The following is a 21,136-nucleotide window of genomic DNA, read 5'->3' as shown; positions in this document are numbered from 1 at the left end:
CGTCGGTCTGTGCGAAACAGGGTTCTTTTATGTTTCCCGAGCCAGGTTCGGCTGTCGGGTCAGGATTTTGCGTTAGACATACAAGATTCGGCTGTCAGGTCAGGATTTCGCGTTAGACATACAAGGAATCGGGCTAACGCTTACACGATGGCATAACGACAGGACATCCGAGGCAAGCTCAGCGGGCGTTGGGGCTCATCTTGGGTGGTGGCGCGGCGGGGACAGCCAGAATCGACATAATCAGGGCTGCGCCGTTGTGAGCTTGGCAATGGTTGCTTTCCCGCGAATGCATTTTTATTTTTAGGCTTTGGGGTGTCACAGAATATAGGATGCTCTTAGTTAATAAGAGGTACATATTGAAGTGGGCACTATCTGAACGCATGGGTATCTGCACCCACTTTTAAAAAACTGCATTTTAAGCATGTTTCGAAATGTTAAAAAATAGAACAGAAAATTGTATGCATACATGTTCGCAAATATGTGTGCACACGGCATAAAGTTTTGTGAAAAAATGTCTTTCTGGTTTGCCTCCGTAAAAAAGACAAATTTCAGTGCTTTTAAATAGCGTTTCACGACATAATTTTTTGTCTTTTTTGCACAGGGCTTAAAAAAATAAAACTTTATACACGCACATAGAACATGAAGATGTATCCATGCAAACTTTTTCAGATTTTTTTGACATTTAGAAATGTGTTTTTTAAAGCGAGTTCATATGTACCCGTGTTCATCTATCCACTTCCCGTACATATTGGAGTTAACTGAACATGTCTGAAATGTAGAGAAACACCAATGAGACCGACTAGCATCTATCGTGCTGCAAGGCTAGAACTGAAGTTGGACATGGCGCGGCATTTCCTACCACAGCGGGCCATGTTGGCCTGCAAAAGGCTGCATACAACGGACAGAGATCCAGTGCCTTGCCCACAGCAAGGCACGGCGTAATTGGCGGCCAGTCAGCCATTGGATCAAGGGGAGCGGTTCAGATCGAATACTGTAACGCAGAACACTGTACAGGGACTATAGACCGAACACTGTAGATGGGGTACTATAGACCGAACACTGTAGAATTGCCACTGTTCACGCAAATCTGACCGTTGATTCTGGTTTGGACGATGCAGAAAGGGGGGCCAGTCACCGTACTGTTCATCGGTGCCTTGCTCACAGCAAGGCACTGGATCTCATTCCGCATACAACGCCCGCCATCCCATCGAAAATGGTGCCTGCTCCCACCATCGTACTCGTGGTGGTGATCCCGTGACCCCCCCCCCCCCCCCCCCCCCCGAGAGCCCAAGCCCTCGCCCCTGCCTCCAACTCGGGCATGAAATCAATCAATAGAGCACGCCATGAATACAAAAAGCAAATTACGCAACTGCCGTTCTGGAATATGTTCACGGGCATGAGATTGATATGATCTTGCCAAATGACAGCCACAACAACGAGTGTAATGATTTAATTAGAAAATATGGAGTATAAATAAAGAAATTTGCCATGAAGCCTAACTGCAAGCACTGACAGCGAGAATTTACATGCCACACGAAATTCAAACAGCTTATATAGAAGGCACAAAACTCAAAACACAAAATTAATATTTGTCGGAAAAATGGATGTATGTATGTACTTCCTCCGTTTCGAATTACTTGTCTTGAATTTGTCTAGATACGGATGTATCTAGACTCATTTTAGTGCTAGATACCTCGGTATCTAGACAAATCTAAGACAAGTAATTCGGAACAGAGGGAGTATGTATCTAGATGAATTTCAGTTCGAGATACATCAATTTTTATCCATTTCTCTGACAAGTAGTTTCAGACGGAGGAGAGTATAAATAAAGAAATTTGTCATAAAGCGTAACTGCATGCACTGACAGCGGAAATTTGTGTGGTGAGGATATGCGAAATAGCGTTACATGCCACGCAGAATTCAAACAGCTTAGAAGACACAAAACTCAAAACACAAATATCGGAAGTACTAATCAACTTATTTGATTGAGATATATAGTTCTGGATAGCTGCGCTCACTTGTTAAGTTTCCGGTTCAGAGGGATCGATCAGTTGACTCATACGTCCAGATTCCAAAGCTAACATTCATTAAACGATCGACCTCCAATGTCATAAGATTGATACCTCCATGCATATCCTAGCAGAGCATGGTAGCCATCCCTCGAACCAAATCAACCAGCAGGCCTAAGATACCAAGTGGAGCCGCTGATGGCAATCAAAGTTGAGGCGTATGGATTTGTGCTTGACCATCTGGATCCCACCATCAGCAATGTCGCTAAGCCCCGCCTCCAACCCCGTCAACACAGCAAAATTCTCCCTTACCAAAGCAGGCTCGTCGTCATCATAGACGTCGTATAGCCTGGCAACGCAGAACCTGCCATAGTCCACGCGCACAAGGTAGGAGGTCACCACCTGCCACTTGTCAGGGTTAGCATCAAGCTCTTGTTTCCATTCGCAACACAGGGCGGGTACTGCACCATCCTCAGCAGTCGAGAGGTCTGAAGCACACACGTACTGGTTCTCTCGCACGGTGGAGAATCCAAGCCAGCGGCCCAGCTCAGGCACAAACTCAGCAGGGCCACGGAATGGGAGCTCCCAGCTGCCAACATAGCTCCACTCGTGGCTGTCCGTGTTGAAGGAGTAGGTGCCAATGCCACTGGCAGATATCCAGATTTTGTTGCGGACCACCGTGCAGGAGCGAATTTTGTAGGTGCAGCTAGGCTTGTACCCAGGAGCCTCCACATATGGTGGCGGTGGAAGAGTGTGCCAGTGCCATCCGGGATAATCAACAACAGGACCAGCAGGAGATTTGCCGTTGATAAGAGCTTGGAAGCAGGGTTGATAGGGAAGAATCTTATGAGGCTTGTCAGGTCGCCTCTCGATGAGGTATAGGGCATCACCTAGGTTAATCGGAAAAGAGTTCTCCATCAATCCCCTGAGCTTAGGCATGCTGCAGATCTGGTTCTGGCAGGTGTCGTAAACCAGGACGTTTCCTTGCTGGTCTGTGCTGAGTATCTTGTCCCTGTTGTAACCAAAGGGCATGAACTGCATGTCCCAATTAACTTGCATGGGAGTGGAAACACCAAGCGAAAATGCAGATTTGGGCAGCTCGGCTTCTTCCAGCTTTAGAAGCGACAGCGGGCATCCGTTCTGCTTCTTTGGTTGGAAGAGACTTGAAGATTTGATGCAGCGCACCGTGTAGGAGCGACTCTTGCAGGTTTCCAGAACCAGATTAACAAACTGGCGCTTCATCGTCAACCTCGACTGCGTCTCACTCGGGACTTCCTACTATTGTCGTATGGACCAGTAAGATTTGGCTGGCGCCCTGATTCTGAAAAGCAAAGGACATAATAATTATTTATCCTCCCCACGTCTCCTATTATTAAGAGTTAGGAGTGGATTAGATGTGTAGAAAAGAGTACCAGAACTGTGCAACTCCAGATCTAAGTACCCCTGCAGCAGGATGTAAAATATAAGGGAAAGTAACAACCATCGGGCTCCAAATTACCTACACTTGTCCAGATTAATACAGTTCTAAAGCGAGATCGCCTACACAGAAAGATTTTGCTCAAAGAAGAAACAAATCAGTGTATTACCATTCCACGAACCGGGCGGCGGAGATACTGTATTATCGAACAACGACAGGGCAGCCACAAGGCGAGTTGGAGAAGAGGTTTGCCTCGGGTAACAGGATGGATCGATCTAGACCGGTCTGGAGTAAGGGCGAGAGTTGCGGCAGCGGCGCAGTAACCTAGATTCCTCTGTTTTATATCTATATCTATATCTATATTTATACCAATATAAAAAGACCTAAAAAGACAGATTCAACTGATCTCGGCCATCGAACTAAGTCAATCCAAAGACCTAGACTATTTCAATGGCGAGCATTAAATATGTTCAACATGCAATTAATATCATATCAAATATTACACTAATCACAGAATTAACATACAAATAATAGCATACCTCTCCTAAAAATAGCATACCTAATATTCGCATGCAATTAGTATATTACCTAAATGTGCGTTGCACGTGCGCATTAGTAGTAAAAAAGAAAAGATGCAGCCGCGAACTAGGGTTCTCTATTAATATCTCCAAACATGGGCCGGACATTCGAGCCGTCTATTGTTTTCGGCACTCATGGGCCGGCCCTCCGATCGTGCAGGTTGTAGCAGCATCTCACCTGGACCTCGCCTCAGCTGTACACCCGTGAACCATGCTACGCTTAGGTTGTGTTTTTTTTTTCTTTTTTTTGGGGGGTGGTGGGGGGATACGCTTAGGTTGTGTTGATTGTATGATGTGCGTGCGCGTTAGGCCTTGTACAATAAATCAGGTTTTCCTGAAACACCGGTGCCTATTTTTATAAAAGAGACGTCTAATTAAGCGTCTGTCTTATACAAATAAGCACCGGTGCTTATGAAAAACCTGATTTTTTTTTCTAAGCACCTCTTCTAAACACCTTGCATTGTACAAGGCCTTACGATGCCGCCGCTCACCACCCATTCGATCTGAAGCTTCTCGCTAACCATTTTCCTGTGATGGCTCAACTTCCTAAACACCGCAGCCTACTGGGTTTTTGCTAGTTTTTCAAAAGTTCATGGAATTAAAAATAAAGGATCCTAAAGATATAGTGAAGTAAAAAAATCGAAACATAAAAAATCACAATTTTTCAAAAAATAAAAAGTCATGATTTTCAAAACAATCATAAATTTTAAAAAATGCTCATGAATTCAAATATTCTTCACGAACTTGAAAAATTGTCATCATTTAAGAAATGATTGTAAGCAAAAAAAAGTTTGTAAATTTGTTAATGGTTCACAAAATGTTTGTGAACTAAAAACATTTACAAATTCAAAAACAAATTGTGATTTGTTAAATTTTAAAATTGATGGACATTTTTAAATTCACAAATAATTTTGAAAGTTGCAAACGTTTGGCAGAAAGTTCAGGAACACTTCTTAAATTTCGGGAACCATTTTCAAATTCTTGATCTTGTTAAATTCATGAAAAAATTCTCAAATTTGTAAAAATGTATTCTAATTCATGAAATTTTAAAATCCACGAACATTTTTCAAATTTGGAATATATTGTGGAATCAATGAACTTTTTGTCAAATTCTCAAACATTGTGCAAACAAATTTTAACATTTTGTGAACAAATTATTTACACTCTGAGATATTATCCATATACCTGAATCTCTACTCCTAATGTCTCACTTGGTAGGCTAGCATCCACATATTTTTTCGTCTTCCCTCTCCCTACGCACGCACTCAAAAAAAAAAACCACCCCGCACAAAACGAAGAAAAACCTATACAACTCCGCTACTCTCGATCCTCTCGAAGAACTCCCAGAATAGCCGCCGCCGCCAATGTACGATCTTCCTGACGCAACTGCACGAGATCGCCGCCGCCAACCTCATAGAGTAGACGCCGCCGACCTCACAGAGAAGACTCCGCCGGCGACGTCCGGGATCGACGTCTCTCGCTGCCGCCGACGTACGGGATCACCGCCACCGATCTCCGAGATCGGCGTGTCTCACTGCCGCCGCGGACGTAAGGGGTCACCGCCGCCACCTGCGCTAAACCCAGGGCAGGGCGGTTTCTATTGGAAATGTTGCATGGAAAACAAAAAAAATTATACGCACACGCAATGATCTATCCATGGAGATGCATAGCAATGAGGGTGAGAGTGTGTTTGTCAGGACCCCGATTCCAAGTCACACCGATCTAGCCGGTAACACCTCATATCACTTTGCGGCCTCACGCACGGTATTTCCACGGGTGTCGCCTTACCATGGCCCAGGACCGTTTGCGCCTTTTGGCTCACGTATATGATAGTGTCGCTAGCATCCATATGACAGAGAACCCGGGGCGACATGACTAGCCGTGAATCCAAAGTGGCACTAACTTACAGGGACAGGCATACATGAATCAACATCGAGCATGTCGGTCAGCAGCGTGCGAATCCGGGCTATGGCACTGGGCTAACAGGACTCCGGTGAACCGGGCTGTAGCAGGCTAGGCAGGACTCCGGATGTCACCGCGTGACATTTCCCCGAAGGGACAGACACAGGAACGAAGTGAATCACATGCCGGCCAGTCAAGTGTTCCGGAGCAGTAGTGCTGGGCTAGCAGGACTCCGGTGAACCGGGCTGTAGCGAATTACTATGGCTCATGGAAGCACAAGACTACATTTCCCCATAAGAGAGGCTACCAAGGATAAACAACTAGGTTGTCGGATCCCACACATACCAAGCATTTTAGTCATACACACAATATGCTCGATATGTGTAAATACAACATGGCATCACAACAAAACTCTACGACTCAAAGTATTTATTCAAAAGGCTCCGAGGAGCGAGATATTACAAACATGGGTATCATGACCCAATAATCATAGCATACAAATCAAAGCACATGCGGAAGCTTAACATGTCTGGGTACAGACATCTACAAATGAAAAAGGCTGAGAAGTCTGACTATCTACAAGACACTGCCGAGGGCACAAGATCATAGCTGAGGTATCAAGCTAAACGTCGAAGTCCACACGGAACTAATAGCGAGACTGATGTCTCTCTGCAAAACATAAAATAGGCAAACGTGAGTACAAATGTACCCAGCAAGACTTACGTCAGAACTAACTACATATGCATCAGTATCAACAAAGGGGTAGTGGAGTTTAACTGCAGCAAGCCAGCTTCGACTCGGTGGCTATCTTAAACTACGACTGCAAGTAACTCTTTTGAGGTGGCGCACACGAGTCCACATATTCACCATATCAATACACCACTATGGATCCGCTCCCGTCTCCCTACGAGAACGCCATCCATAGCACTCACGCTTATCTTGCGCATTTTAGAGTATCCACTTTCACTTGTCTATGAACTATGCAAGGGGTCCAAGTTTCCATATCCGAGGAATCCGGCTATTCGAATAGATAATGATAACCTTGCAGGGGTGTACTTCTTCACACACGCTCTCACCACTTATCACCATATACACGTCATGTATCTCGGCAACCTTCAAGCGGAAGCCTGGCGAGGGTGTCGGCCACGACCAGACTAACCACACAAGTCTCTAGTCCAGGTTTATCGCCTATTCAGGTTCCATCCGCGAGGAGATCCGGCCAGAGTTTCGCTCACAGCCCCAAACGATGTGTGCAGGGTTCCCGAGACACCAAACGGGCGCCCGGTACACCGTGCCACGGTGTATCTACCGCATCATAGCCCACCCCTAGGGTCAGCGCTACGCACGGCCGCCAACACATATCATATAAACACTAGAAACTAGTTGCAACTCCTGGACAAAGGACTAGGGCAGTTAATAAGTCGAGAGGGTCAATTAAGGATCCCAATGAGTGGTAGTAGCTGTTCATGGATCACCAACACAGAACTCAGTTTCTGAGTTCGGTTTCAATGAGACAACCCACCATGTACTCCTACATGGCCTCTCACCGCTACCTTTACCAAATCATGTTCACACACTTAGCTCACACACAGTAGGGCATGTTCATCGCCATTCCAATTCATCCCCGATGAATCAGGCCTGACTCAACTCTAAGCAGTAGCAGGCATGACAAACAAGTATGAATGAGTAGGCACACCAGGGCTCAAACAACTCCTACTCATGCTAGTGGGTTTCATCTATTTACTGTGGCAATGATAGGTCATGCAGAGGAAAGGGGTTCAACTACCGCAGCATGTAACAGTTGAATCGTTGTTGTCCTAATGCAGTAAAAGAGAGCAGGAGCGAGAGAGCGGGATTGTATCGGAATGAACAAGGGGGGTTTTGCTTGCCTGGCACTTCTGAAGATAGTATAGTTCTTCATCGGTGTCAACGATCTCATCGTTGAAACCACGTCTATCGAGAGGGGACAAATACCGGAAACAGAGAAAGAAACACAATCAATGCAATGCACAATATGATGCATGATCATGACATGGTAAAATGAGTGTGTTGGGCTAATGCAACTACAACCAGATGGGTTTGAGCTATTTTGAATCAAAGATTCAAAGTTCAAGCTCATTTGTGATCTTAAATAGTGCTTTATCATGTTTTTCACTAAACAGCAAGTTAAATTGTTTAAACATGCATGAAACTAGTACAGATGGATAGATTGGATTTTTCTGATCATTTTTCATATATAAATCTTTTCAATCCGAGTTATAGATTATTTTCTATGATTTTTAGAAGTTTTGAACATTTTCTGGAATTTCCTGATTATTAATAAATCTAGAAAATGTATTACTGCATCAACATCAGGTCATGCTGATGTCAGCAGGTCAATAGGGGCTGGTCCGGGTCAAACCTGACCAGTGGGGTCCACTGGTCAGTGACTCAATTAACTAACAGGGTTAAATAGGATCAACTAATCAAATTAACAGGCACTGGGCCCACTATCAGTGTTAGAAGTGGGGTAATTAGTCCTAAACTAAACGAGTCAGGGGCAGGGCCCACATGTATTGACCCCAGGGAGGTCAAACCCCGGGTCGAACGGGTCAAACTCACCGGCGTTGAGTCGCTGGCGAGGTCAGCGGCGGCGAGGGGCTTCGGAGAACCCCTTTGGTGCACCGTTCGGCACGCGGTTGGGCTCTGCGGGATGCTGGCGAAGCGGCGCATTGAACGGTGATGGGCTCCGGGCCTGGGGTTGCCGGAAACACCGACGGCGAGCAGTGCAGTGGCGGCCGGAGCTCGGGCCCGCTCGGGTTAGGTGCTACGGCGCGCAAACGCGTGAACTAAAGCTCGGGGGCTGCTCTACGTGAGGCTGCTAACGCGTTGCACACCGGCGCATGACCAAATGGTCACCGGAGTGTCGCCGGCGTCGAGCTTGTGCGGCGGAGCGTCTCGGCTCCGGTGGAGGAGGCGGCTAGAGCTCGAAATCGGGCATGAAGTTAGGGGGAAACGAAGCAGGGGCTCACATGGAGTCGGTAGGGCGGCTCAGCAAGCTCGGGGAGGTCCGGACGGCGGCGGAATCACGGCGGCGATCGTCGGGACCCGAGGATGAAGATGACATCGATGGTGGCACTCCGAGGGCCTTCCAGTCGCGTGGATCGGCGGGGACGGCGTAGCGGATGACGGCGGAGCTCGTGGGCCGGTCGAGGGAGCGAGGGGGATGCGGTGGACACGGTGGCAGCGAACAGCGGTGACGGCTGCGCTCGGTGTACTCGGGAGAGAGAAACAGAGGAGGGGAGGAGCACAGGGAGAGTGAGAGGGGTCGGGGGGTTGCGTGGCGTCGCGGAAGACGTCCAGGGCGACGAGGGGATAGCCAGGTAGGAAGCTGCCGGCGTGGCACGCCGCGGCGCCGTGGCTAGCTTCTCCTATGCCTTCTGGCGAGAGGAGGAAGACAACTGGCAGGGGGGTGGCTGGGCTGGGCCGGCTTCAACAGCAGGCCGCACAGGTCGGCTGGCCTCTCTGGTGGGCTGCTGCTACAGGTAAGAAGCCCAGGTGAGTTTTTCTGCTCTGTTTTAATTTTTGTTCTGTTTTCCTTTATTTATTTAAACTTGCCACTGTTTAAAATTTAGAACAATCAAAACAGTGCCAAATATCCTCCAAGTATAACTTATGTTGCTCATTGGACATTTCCAAATGCACATAAATTATCACAGAGCATTTAAAGACATATCCATATATATATTTGAATATATTTTCAAATTCAAATAGAATATTGTTTTAAATTCAAAGACCAAATAATTTCTTAAAAATGTTCCAAAATTTTGGTTTGGTATATAACCCTTGCCAAAATTCTCAAAACTATTTTTAGGGAATTTTGGATTCACTAAATGCAATTTAAAGGGTTCTTGCCCTTCTTTTAAAAGATTTTGAGGCTTTCAAATTCCCTCAATTCAAGTTTCTTTAATTTAAACATGATGCATGCTCACGGATGCAACTATTACACTCAGATATTCTAGGGCTGTGACAGTGTTTACGTACCCTCGTAGACCGTAAGCGGAAGCGTTTCACAACACAGTTGATGTAGTCAAACTTCTTCACGCTTCAACCGATCAAGTACCGAATGCACGACACCTCCGCGTTCTGCACACGTTCAGCTCGGTGACGTCCCTCGCCTTCTTGATCCAGCAAGATGTCGATGTAGTAGATGAGTTCCGTCAGCACGATGGCGTGGTGACGGTGATGGTGAAGTGATCTCCACAGGGCTTCGCCTAAGCACTACGAAAATATGACCGGTGGTGTAAACGGTGGAGGGAGGAGCAGCCAAGGGGGCGCCCAAGTAGGGGGAATCCTACTTGGGGTCTCTCTGTTGGGGAACATTGCATAGGAAACAAAAAAATTCATACGCTCACCAAGATCCAGTCTAGGAGATGACCATCTACGAGAGGAGAGATTGGATCTGCATACCCTTGTATATCGCTAAGCGGAAGTGTTAAGAAACGCGGTTGATGTAGTCGAACGTCTTCGAGATCCAATCACGATCCGTCCCGCGAACTCCCGATCCAAGTGCCGAACGGACGGCACCTCCGCGTTCAACACACGTACGGCTTGATGACGCCTTCACCTCCTCGATCGGCGAGCGATGGTGAAGTAGTAGCTCGAGTCCTCCAGCAGCACAGCGGCATGGTGGCGGTGGTGGTGGCGGAATCTCAGCAGAGCTTTGCTAAGCACTACGGAGAGGAAGAGGGATGCGAGGGGGAGGAGAGGCAGGTCGTGGCGTGGAGATGTGCTCAAGGGTGCGGATACCCTCTCTTACCTCTTTATATATAGGGGAAGGGAGGAGGGGTGGCGCCCCTAGGGTTTCCCCTAGGGGGGTAGCGGCTAGGGCAGATGGGATCTCCCTTAGGGTGACTTGCCCCCCAAGCTGGGTGGAGGGAACCCAAGAGGGGCGCCCCAACCCTCCTGGCTATGTGAGATGGGGTGAGGGGGTGCTTAGCCCCTTAGTGGGCTGGTTTGCCCCCTCCCCTTGGCCCATGGGCCCCCCAACACTCCCCCCCGAAACCCCTTTTGGTGACGCTGGTCATCACCCGGTACCCCCGGAACAATTCTAGACTCCAATACCCTTCATCCAATATATCAATCTTCACCTCCGGACCATTCCGGAGTTCCTCGTCACGTACGGGATCTCATCCGGGACTCCTAAAAACCTTCGATAACCACCATAATGACTCAACTATACTTATATCGTCACCGAACGTTAAGTGTGTAGACCCTGCGGGTCCGAGAACTATGCATACATGACCGAGACACCTCTAGGTCAATAACGAATAGCGGGACCTGGATGCCCATATTGGTTCCCACATATTCTACAAAGATCTTATCGGTCGAACCTCAATGTCAAGGATTCAGCTAATCCCGTATGTAGTGCACTTTGTCTATCAGTATGTTACTTGCCTGAGACTCGATTGTCGGTATCTCCATACCTAGTTCAATCTCGTTACCGGCAAGTCTCTTTACTCATTCTGTAATACAAGGTCCCGTGGCTAACTCATTAGTCACATTGCTTGCAAGCTTCTTGTGATGGTGTATTACCGAGTGGGCCCTGAGATACCTCCCCGTCATACGGAGTGACAAATCCCAGTCTTGATCCATGCCAACTCAACAGACACCCTCGAAGATACCTGTAGAGCACCTTTATGGTCACCCAATTATGTTGTGACGTTTGGTACACACAAGGTACTCGTCCGGTGTCAGTGAGTTGCATGATCTCATGGTCATAGGAACATATACTTGACATGCAGAAAACGATAGCAATAAACTTTGACACGGTCATATGGTACATTTATAGTTTGGGTCTTGTCCATCACATCATTCTCCTAATGATGTGATTCTGTTATCAAATGACAACTCATGCTTATAGTTAGGAAACCTTAACCATCTTGGATCAACGAGCTAGTCTAGTAGAGGCTCACTAGGGACATGTAGTTGTCTATGTATCCACACATGTATCTGAGTTTCTGATCAATACAATTCTAGCGTGGATAATAAACGATTATCATGAACAAGGAAATATGATAATAACCAATTTATTATTGCCTCTAGGGCATATTTCCAGCAGTCTCCCACTTGCACTAGAGTCAATAATCTGGTTCAAATCGCCATGTGACTAACACTCACAGTTCACATCGCCATGTGACTAACACCCAAAGAGTTTACTAGAGTCAGTAATCTAGTTCACATCACCATGTGGTTAACACTCAATGAGTTCTAGGGTTTGATCATGCCATGCTTGTGAGAGAGGTTTTAGTCAACGGGTTTGCAACATTCAGATCCGTGTGCACTTTGCAAATCTTTATGTCATATTATAGATGCTGCTACCACGCTCCACCTGGAGCTATTCCAAATGGCTGCTCCACAATACGTATCCGGATTGGTGTTAAAGCTTGCATCGATGTAACCCTTTACGCCGAACTCTTTATCACCTCCATGACCGAGAAACATTTCCTTATTCCTCTAAGGATAATTTTGACCATTGTCCAGTGATCCACTCCTAGATCACTCTTGTACCCCCTTTCCAGATACTTGGCAAAGCACACATCAGGTGTGGTACACAACATGGCATACTGTATAGAGCCCATGGCTAAGGCATAGGGGACGACCTTCGTCCTTTCTCTTTCTTTTGCCGTGGTCGAGCTTTGAGACTTACTCAACTTCACACCTTACCACTCAGGCAAGAACTCCTTCTTTGACTGATCCATTTTGAACTCCTTCAAAATCATGTCAAGGCATGTGCTCTGTGAAAGTCTTATCATACGTCTTGATCTATCTCTATAGATCTTGTTGCCCAATACATAAGCAGCTTTACCCAGGTCTTCCTTTCAAAAACTCCTTTCAAACGACCCTTTATGCTTTCTAGAAATTCTACATCATTTCCAATCAACAATATGTCATCCACATATACTTATCAGAAATGTTGTGGTGCTCCCACTCACTTTCTTGTAAATACAAGTTTCTTGCAAACTTTGTATAAAGCCAAAAGCTTTGACACTTCATCAAAGCATATATTCCAACTCCGAGATGCTTGCTCCAGTTCATAGAAGGATTGCTGGAGCTTGCATACCTTTTATCATCCTTAGGATCAACAAAACCTTCTAGTTGTATCACATACAACCTTACCTCATGGAAACCGTTACGGAAACTCTGTTTTGACATCCATCTGCCAGATTTCGTAATCGAAAAATGCACCAACTGCTAACATGATTCTGACGGACTTAAGCATCGCTATGGGTGAGAAAGTCTCATTGTAGTCAACTCCTTAAACTTGTGAAAACCCCTTTGACAGAAGTCGAGCTTTATAGACGGTGACATTACCGTCCGCATTCGCTTTCTTCTTGAAGATCCATTTATTCTGAATGGCTTGCCGATCATCGGGCAAGTCCACCAAAGTCCATACTTTGTTCTCATACATGGATCCTATCTGGGATTTCATGGCTCTAAGGATGGCAATTTTACCCATGGACATGGACACCCATGGATATCCGACCCGAATGGATAGGGTTTGGATATGCTTTTGTGCCCATGGGCAGCGCCCAAAACCCGACCCGATTGCTCGTGGGTAGGGCATGGATCTAATGTTGTGCCCATGGGTATACTCAAACCCGACCCGATAGTATGATTTAATGGGTTAAAATCTGTTATCCCTACCCCACAGTCAAATGTCCCACTAGAATTTTCCACTTTGTTATCTAAAACATGCAAAAGAAATTGCATAATCCTTGTCGTAACTTCTATTAGTTGACATTCAATCCCCTCCGTAACATACTACAATGCACCTTCCCTTATTTTTACCACCTCGTTAAATGACTCATCATTCTCATCTTTTAGAAAAAACTAAATTATATTAGGTTGTTAGTGGACGTTGATTTGCCATGAGTTGATGTTTACCATAAGTGAAACCTAGCCTACCATGAGGTGAAGAACAGAGAAGCTTATGTTAACATTGTGCTATGTCTTATTTATATGTCTTGAGAGGACCCAGTGGATATCCAGTGGGTATGGATATTCATCGGGTTTGGACATGGACACAAATTTTCACCCGTGGATTTTTTCATGGGTGGGCAAAGACTGTCTTCATGGATATGGATATGGATTTTATATTGTTCAACCCGATCCAAACCCGACCCATTGCCATCCTTACATGGCTCCTAGCCATTTGTTGGAATCTGATCCCACCATCGCTTCTCCATAGCTCGTAGGTTCACCGTTGTCCAACAACATGACCTCTGAGACAGGGTTACCATACCACTCAGAAGCAGTACGTATCCTTGTCAACCTACGAGTTTCGATAGTAAATTTATCCGAAGCTTTATGATCACTATCATTAGCTTCCTCTTCAACTGACGTAGGTGTCACAGAAACATCTTTCTGCGTTGCGCTACTCTCTGGTTGAGGTAAAAGTTCAACAACCTCATCAAGTTCTATCTTCCTCCCACTCAATTCTTTCGAGAGAAACTCTTTCTCGAGAAAGGACCCGTTCTCAGCGACAAACACTTTGCCCTCAGATCTGAGATAGAAGGTATACCCAACCGTCTCCTTTGGGTATCCTATGAAGACGCATTTGTCCGTTTTGGGTTTGAGCTTTTGCGGCTGAAGCCATATGCATCGCAACCCCAAACCTTAAGAAACGACAGCTTAGGTCTCTTGCCAAACCATAGTTCATACAGTGTCATGTCTACAGACTTGGATGGTGCACTATTTAAAGTGAATGCAACTATCTCTAATGCATAACCCCAAAACGATAATGACAGATCAGCAAGAGACATCATAGAACACATCATATCCAATAAGGTGCGATTACGACGTGCAGACACACCATTACGCTATGGTGTTCCAGGTGGCATCAAATGTGAAACAATTCCACATTGTATTAAGTGATTGCCAAACTCATAACTCAGATATTCTCCCCTTCGATCGGGTCATAAGAATTTAATCTTCTTATTATGATGATTCTCAACTTCACTATGAAATTGCTTGAACTTTTCAAATGTTTCAGACTTATGCTTCATTAAGTAAACATACTCATATCTACTCAAGTCATCGGTAAAGGTGAGAAAATAACGATATCCACTGCGCGCGTCAACACTCATTGGACCGCACACATCAACATGTCTGATTTCCAACAAGTCACTTGCCCGTTCCATTGTACCGGAAAATGAGGTTTTGGTCATCTTGCCCATGAGGCATGGTTCACATGTGTCAAGTGATTCAAAATCAAGTGACTCCAAAAGTCCATCGGCATGGAGTTTCTTCATGCTCTTTACGCCAATATGACTTAAGCAGCAGTGGCACAAGTATGTGGTACTATCATTATTAACTTCGCATCTTTTGGCATCAATATTATGAACATGTGTATCACTACGATCGAGATTCAATAAACTATTCACATTGGGTGCATGACCATAGAAGGTATTATTCATATAAATAGAATAACCATTATTCTCTAACTTAAATGAATAACCGTATTGCAATAAACACGATCTCATCATGTTCATGCCCAACGCAGACACCAAATAACATTTATCTAGGTTTAACACTAATCCCGAAGGTAGAGGGAGTGTGTGATGGTGATCACATCAACCTTGGAAAGACTTCCAACACACATCGTCACCTCGCCCTTAGCTAGTCTTCATTTATTCTGCAGCTTTTGTTTCGAGTTACCAGTATTAGCAACTGAACTGGTATCTAATACCCATGTGCTACTAGGAGTACTAGTAAGGTACACATCAATAACACATATATCAAATATACTTTTGTTGAAGTTGCCAGCCTTCTTATCTACCAAGTATTTGGGGCAGTTTCGCTACCAGTGGTTGTTCCCCTTACAATAGAAGCACTTAGTCTCGTGTTTGGGTTCAACCTTGGGCTTTCTTCACTAGAGCGGCAACTGGCTTTCCATTCATGAAGTTTCCCTTCTTGCCCTTGCCCTTCTTGAAATCAGTGGTCTCGTTAACCATCAACACTTGATGCTCCTTCTTGATTTCTACCTTCGCGGCCTACCGCGAACAGCTCCGGGATCATCTCCATCCCTTGCATGTTATAGTTCATCACGAAGTTCTAGTAGCTTGGTGATAGTGTTTGGAGAACTTTATCAATCAATATCTTATCTGGAATATTAACTCCCGCTTGATTCAAGAGATTGTAGCACCCAGACATTCTGAGCACATGCTCACTGGCTGAGCTATTCTCCTCCATCTTATAGGCAAAGAACTTGGCAGAGTTCTCATACCTCTCAACACAGGCATGAGCCTGAAATACCAATTTCAGCTCTTGGAACATCTCATATGTTCCATGGCATTCAAAAATGTCTTTGGAGCCCCGATTCTAAGTCGTAAAGCATGACGCACTAAATATCAAGTAGTCATCAGAACGTGCCTGCCAGATGTTCACAACATCCACAGATAACGCTAGAGGGGATTGGCACACCGAGCGGTGCATCTAGGACATAAGCCTTCTGTGCACTAGTGAGGACAATCCTCAGACTATGGACCTAGTCCGCATCATTGCTCACAATATCTTTCAACTTAGTCTTTCTCTAGGAGCGTATTAAAACAGGGAGCTACAGTGTGAGCTATTGATCTACAACATAATTTGCAAAGACAATTTCTACTATGTTCATGATAATGAGTTCAATTAATCATATTATCTAAGAACTCTCACTCAAATTGACATCCCTCTAGTCATTCGAGTGAAACATGATCCAAATTCACCAGCCCAAGTCCGATCATCACGTGAGATGAGGTGGTTTCAATTGTGAACATCTCCATGTTGATCATATCTACTATATGACTCATGTTCGACCTTTCGGTCTCTTGTGTTCCGAGTAAAGGAAATATGCCCTAGAGGCAATAATAAAGTTATTATTTATTTCCTTATTTCATGATAAATGTTTATTATTCATGCTAGAATTGTATTAACCGGAAACATAATACATGTGTGAATACATAGACAAACATAGTGTCACTAGTATGCCTCTACTTGACTAGCTCGTTGAATCAATGATGGTTATGTTTCCTAACCATATACATGAGTTGTCATTTGATTAACAGGATCGCATCATTAGAGAATGATGTGATTGACTTGACCCATCCGTTAGCTTAGCACGATGATCGTTTAGTTTGTTGCAATTGCTTTCTTCATGACTTATACATGTTCCTATGACTATGAGATTATGCAACTCCCGTTTACCGGAGGAACACTTTGTGTGCTACCAAACGTCACAACGTAACTGGATGATTATAAAGGTGCTCTACAGGTGTCTCCAAAGGTACTTGTTGGGTTGGCGTATTTCGAGATTAGGATTTGTCACTCCGATTTTTGGAGAGTTATCTCTGGGCCCACTCGGTAATGCACATCACTATAAGCCTTGCAAGCATTGTAACTAATGAGTTAGTTACGGGATGATGTATTACGGAATGAGTAAAGAGACTTGCCAGTAACGAGATTGAACTAGGTATTGAGATACCGACGATCGAATCTCAGGCAAGTAACATACCGATAACAAAGGGAACAACGTATGTTATTATGCGGTTTGACCAATAAAGATCTTCGTAGAATATGTGGGAGCCAATATGAGCATCCAGGTTCCGCTATTAGTTATTGACCAGAGACGTGTCTCGGTCATGTCTACATAGTTCTCGAACCCGTAGGGTCCGCACGCTTAAAGTTTGATGACAGTTATATTATGAGTTTATGTGATTTGATGTACCGAAGGTAGTTCGGAGTCCCGGATGAGATCGGGGAGATGACGAGGAGTCTCGAAATGGTCGAGACGTAAAGATCGATATATTGGATGACTATATTCGGACATCGGAAAGGTTCCGAGTGATTCAGGTATTTTCGGAGTACCGGGGAGTTACGGGAATTCACCGGGAGAAGTATTGGGCCTTATTGGGCCATACGGGAATAGAGGAGAGAGGCTAAAAGGAAGGAGGTGCACGCCCCCCCTCTGGTCCGAATTGGACAAGGGGTGCAGCCCCCTTTTTCTTCTCCCTCTCCCCCTCTTTCCTTCTCTCCTACTCCGGAAAGGAAAGGGGAATCCTACTAGGACTTGGGAATCCTAGTAGGACTCCCCAAACTTGGCGCACCCCCTCTAGGGCCGGCCTCTCCCTCCCTCCTTTATATACGGGGGCAGGGGGCACCTCTAGGAACAACAATTGATCTCTTGGATCTCTTAGCCGTGTGCACTGACCCCCCTCCACCATAGTCCACCTCAATAATATCGTAGCGGTGCTTAGGCGAAGCCCTGTGTCGGTAGAACATCATCATCGTCACCACGTCGTCGTGCTAACGGAACTCTCCCTCAAAGCTCGGCTGGATCGGAGTTCGAGGGACATCATCGAGCTGAACGTGTGCTGAACTCGGAGGTGCCGTACGTTCGGTACTTGATCGGTCGGATCATGAAGACGTACGACTACATCAACCGCGTTGTGCAAATGCTTCTGCTTTCGGTCTACGAGGGTACGTGGACACACTCTCCCCTCTCGTTGCTATGCATCACCATGATCTTGCGTGTGCGTGGGAATTTTTTTCGTAAACTTCCGTAAGGAAACTAGTAAGGAATAAGGGTGAATCATCTAAAATTGCGTGGTTAGATAAACTTCCGTAGAAAATACTCCAAGTCCTCCTACTAAGATTGCCAAGCTTATGTATGTTCCCAAAAATAAGGGTGAATCATCTAGTAAGGAAACTGCGGATCTTAAATCTATAAGTATTCGTCCCAATCTTTTTGCTATCATTAAGGAACCAATTGCTACAAATGAATTTTTCGATATTATGCCTAAGAGTTTGATAATCACTAGAAATAAAGAAATTCCTAAGGGAGATAGATGCCTAATTGAATAATTGCCTACCAAAGATGGCAATACCTAGATCTATTCTTGCTTGTTATGCCTAGCTAGGGGCGTTAAACGATAGCGCTTGTTGGGAGGCAACCCAATTTTATTTTTATTCCTTGATTTTTGCTCCTGTTTGGTAATAAATAAATTATTTAGCCTCTGTTTTGGTTGTGTTTTTTGTGTTTAATTAGTGTTTGTGCCAAGTAGAACCGTTGGGAAGACTTGGGGAAAGTCTTGTTGAACTTGCTGTAAAAAACAGAAACTTTAGCGCTCACGAGAACTGCTGTCATTTTTATTTGGAGAGTGATATTTAGTTGATTATTTTTGAATATGATTAATAGATAAATTCCTCATGTCCAGCAATTTATTTTAGAATTTTTGGGGTTCCAGATCTTGCGCTAGCTACAGATTACTACAGACTGTTCTGTTTTTGACAGATTCTGTTTTTCGTGTGTTGCTTGCTTATTTTGATGAATCTTTGGCTAGTAAAATAGTTTATGAACCATAGAGAAGTTGGAATAAAGTAGGTATAACACCCATATAAATAAAGAATGAGTTCATTACAGTACCTTGAAGTGGTCTTTTGTTTTCTTTCGCTAACGGAGCTCACGAGATTTTCTACTTTAAGTTTTGTGTTGTGAAGTTTTCAAGTTTTGGGTAAAGATTTGATGGATTATGGAACAAGGATTGGCAAGAGCCTAAGCTTGGGGATGCCCATGGAACCCCCAAGATAATCTAAGGACACCTAAAAGCCAAAGCTTGGGGATGCCCCGGAAGGCATCCCCTCTTTCGTCTACTTCTATCGGTAACTTTACTTGGAGCTATATTTTTATTCACCACATGATATGTGTTTTGCTTGGAGCGTCTTTTATGATTTGAGTCTTTGCTTGTTAGTCTACCACAATCATCCTTGATGTACACACCTTTTGAGAGAGCCATACATAATTTGGAATTTGATAGAATACTCTATGTGCTTCACTTATATCTTTTGAGTTATATAATTTTGCTCTAGTGCTTCACTTATATCTTTTAGAGCACGGTGATGGATTTGTTTTATAGAAACTATTGATCTCTCATGCTTCACTTAGATTATTTTGAGAGTCTTAATAGCACGGTAATTTTATTAATAATAATATGCTTGGTATTCAAGATTTGTAAAACTTTCTTTTGAGTGTGTTGAATACTAAGAAAAAAAATTGATGCTTGATAATTGTTTTGAGATATGAGCATGCGCATAATACTTTGCTTTGATAACTTCTAGATTTTTGTAATAAGTATATGAGTTCTTTATGACTAATGTTGAGTCCATGGATTATACGCACTTTCCTTCCTTCCACCATCGCTAGCCTCTCTAATACCGCGCACTTTTCGCCGGTATCATACACGCACCAAATACCTTCCTCAAAACAGCCACCATACCTATCATGGTATTTCCATAGCCATTCCGAGATATATTGCCATGCAACTTTCCACCGTTCCGTTCATTATGACATACTCCATCATTGTCATATTGCTAGCATGATCATGTAGTTGACATCATATTTGTGGCAAAGCCACCGTTCATAATTCTTTCATACATGTCACTCTTGATACATTGCATATCCCGGTACACCGCCGGAGGCATTCATATAGAGTCATATTTTGTTCTAAGTATTGAGTTGTAAGAAAAAAAAGGTGTGATGATCATCATTTTTAGAGCATTGTCCCAAGTGAGAAAAGGGTGATGGAGACTATGATTCCCCCACAAGTTGGGATGAGACTCCGGACGAAAAAAAGAAAAAAGAAAAAGAGGCCATAAAAAAGAGAAGGCCCAAAAAATGAGAGAAAAGAGAGAAGGGACAATGCTACTATCCTTTTACCACACTTGTGCTTCAAAGTAGCACCATGATCTTCATGATAAAGAGTCTCTCATTCTGTCACTTTCATATAGTAGTGGGAATTTTTCATTATAGAACTTGGCTTGTATATTCCAATGACGGGCTTCCTCAAAATGCCCTAGGTCTTTGTGAGCAAGCGAGTTGGATGCACACCCACTTAGTTTCTTTTGTTGGGCTTTCATATACTTATAGCTCTAGTGCATCCGTTGCATGGCAATCCCTACTCACTCACATTGATATCTATTGATGGGCATCTCCATAGCTCGTTGATATGCCTAGTTGATGTGAGACCATCTTCCCCTCCTTTTGTCTTCTCCACAACCACCATTCTATTCCACATATAGTACTATATCCATGGCTCACGCTCATGTATTACATGAAGATCGAAAAAGTTTTGAAAATGTCAAAAGTATGAAACAATTGCTTGGCTTGTCATCGGGTTTGTGCATGATTTAAATACTTTGTGTGGTGAAGATGG

At 44.4% G+C, this 21,136-nt stretch overlaps 1 protein-coding gene across 1 annotated transcript; it reads right to left on the bottom strand.

The window, feature by feature from the left end:
• Window positions 1–1,852: 1,852 nt before the first annotated feature.
• LOC125556312 (uncharacterized) lies at window positions 1,853–3,766 on the bottom strand. Its single transcript, XM_048719065.2, has 3 exons — window positions 3,596–3,766; window positions 3,422–3,507; window positions 1,853–3,330 (listed from the first exon to the last, which is right to left on the bottom strand). The coding sequence occupies exon 3, from the start codon at window positions 3,249–3,251 to the stop codon at window positions 2,184–2,186; it is 1,068 nt and encodes a 355-aa protein (XP_048575022.1). The 5' UTR covers window positions 3,252–3,330; window positions 3,422–3,507; window positions 3,596–3,766; the 3' UTR covers window positions 1,853–2,183.
• Window positions 3,767–21,136: the final 17,370 nt, after the last annotated feature.

Source organism: Triticum urartu, chromosome 5A, assembly GCF_056163025.1.
Source record: "Triticum urartu cultivar PI428250 chromosome 5A, HENAU_Tu73, whole genome shotgun sequence".
NCBI classification, from domain to species: domain Eukaryota; kingdom Viridiplantae; phylum Streptophyta; class Magnoliopsida; order Poales; family Poaceae; genus Triticum; species Triticum urartu.
The sequence above is the reverse complement of the archived record's forward strand: the minus strand, read 5'-3'. Positions and strand labels throughout refer to the sequence as shown.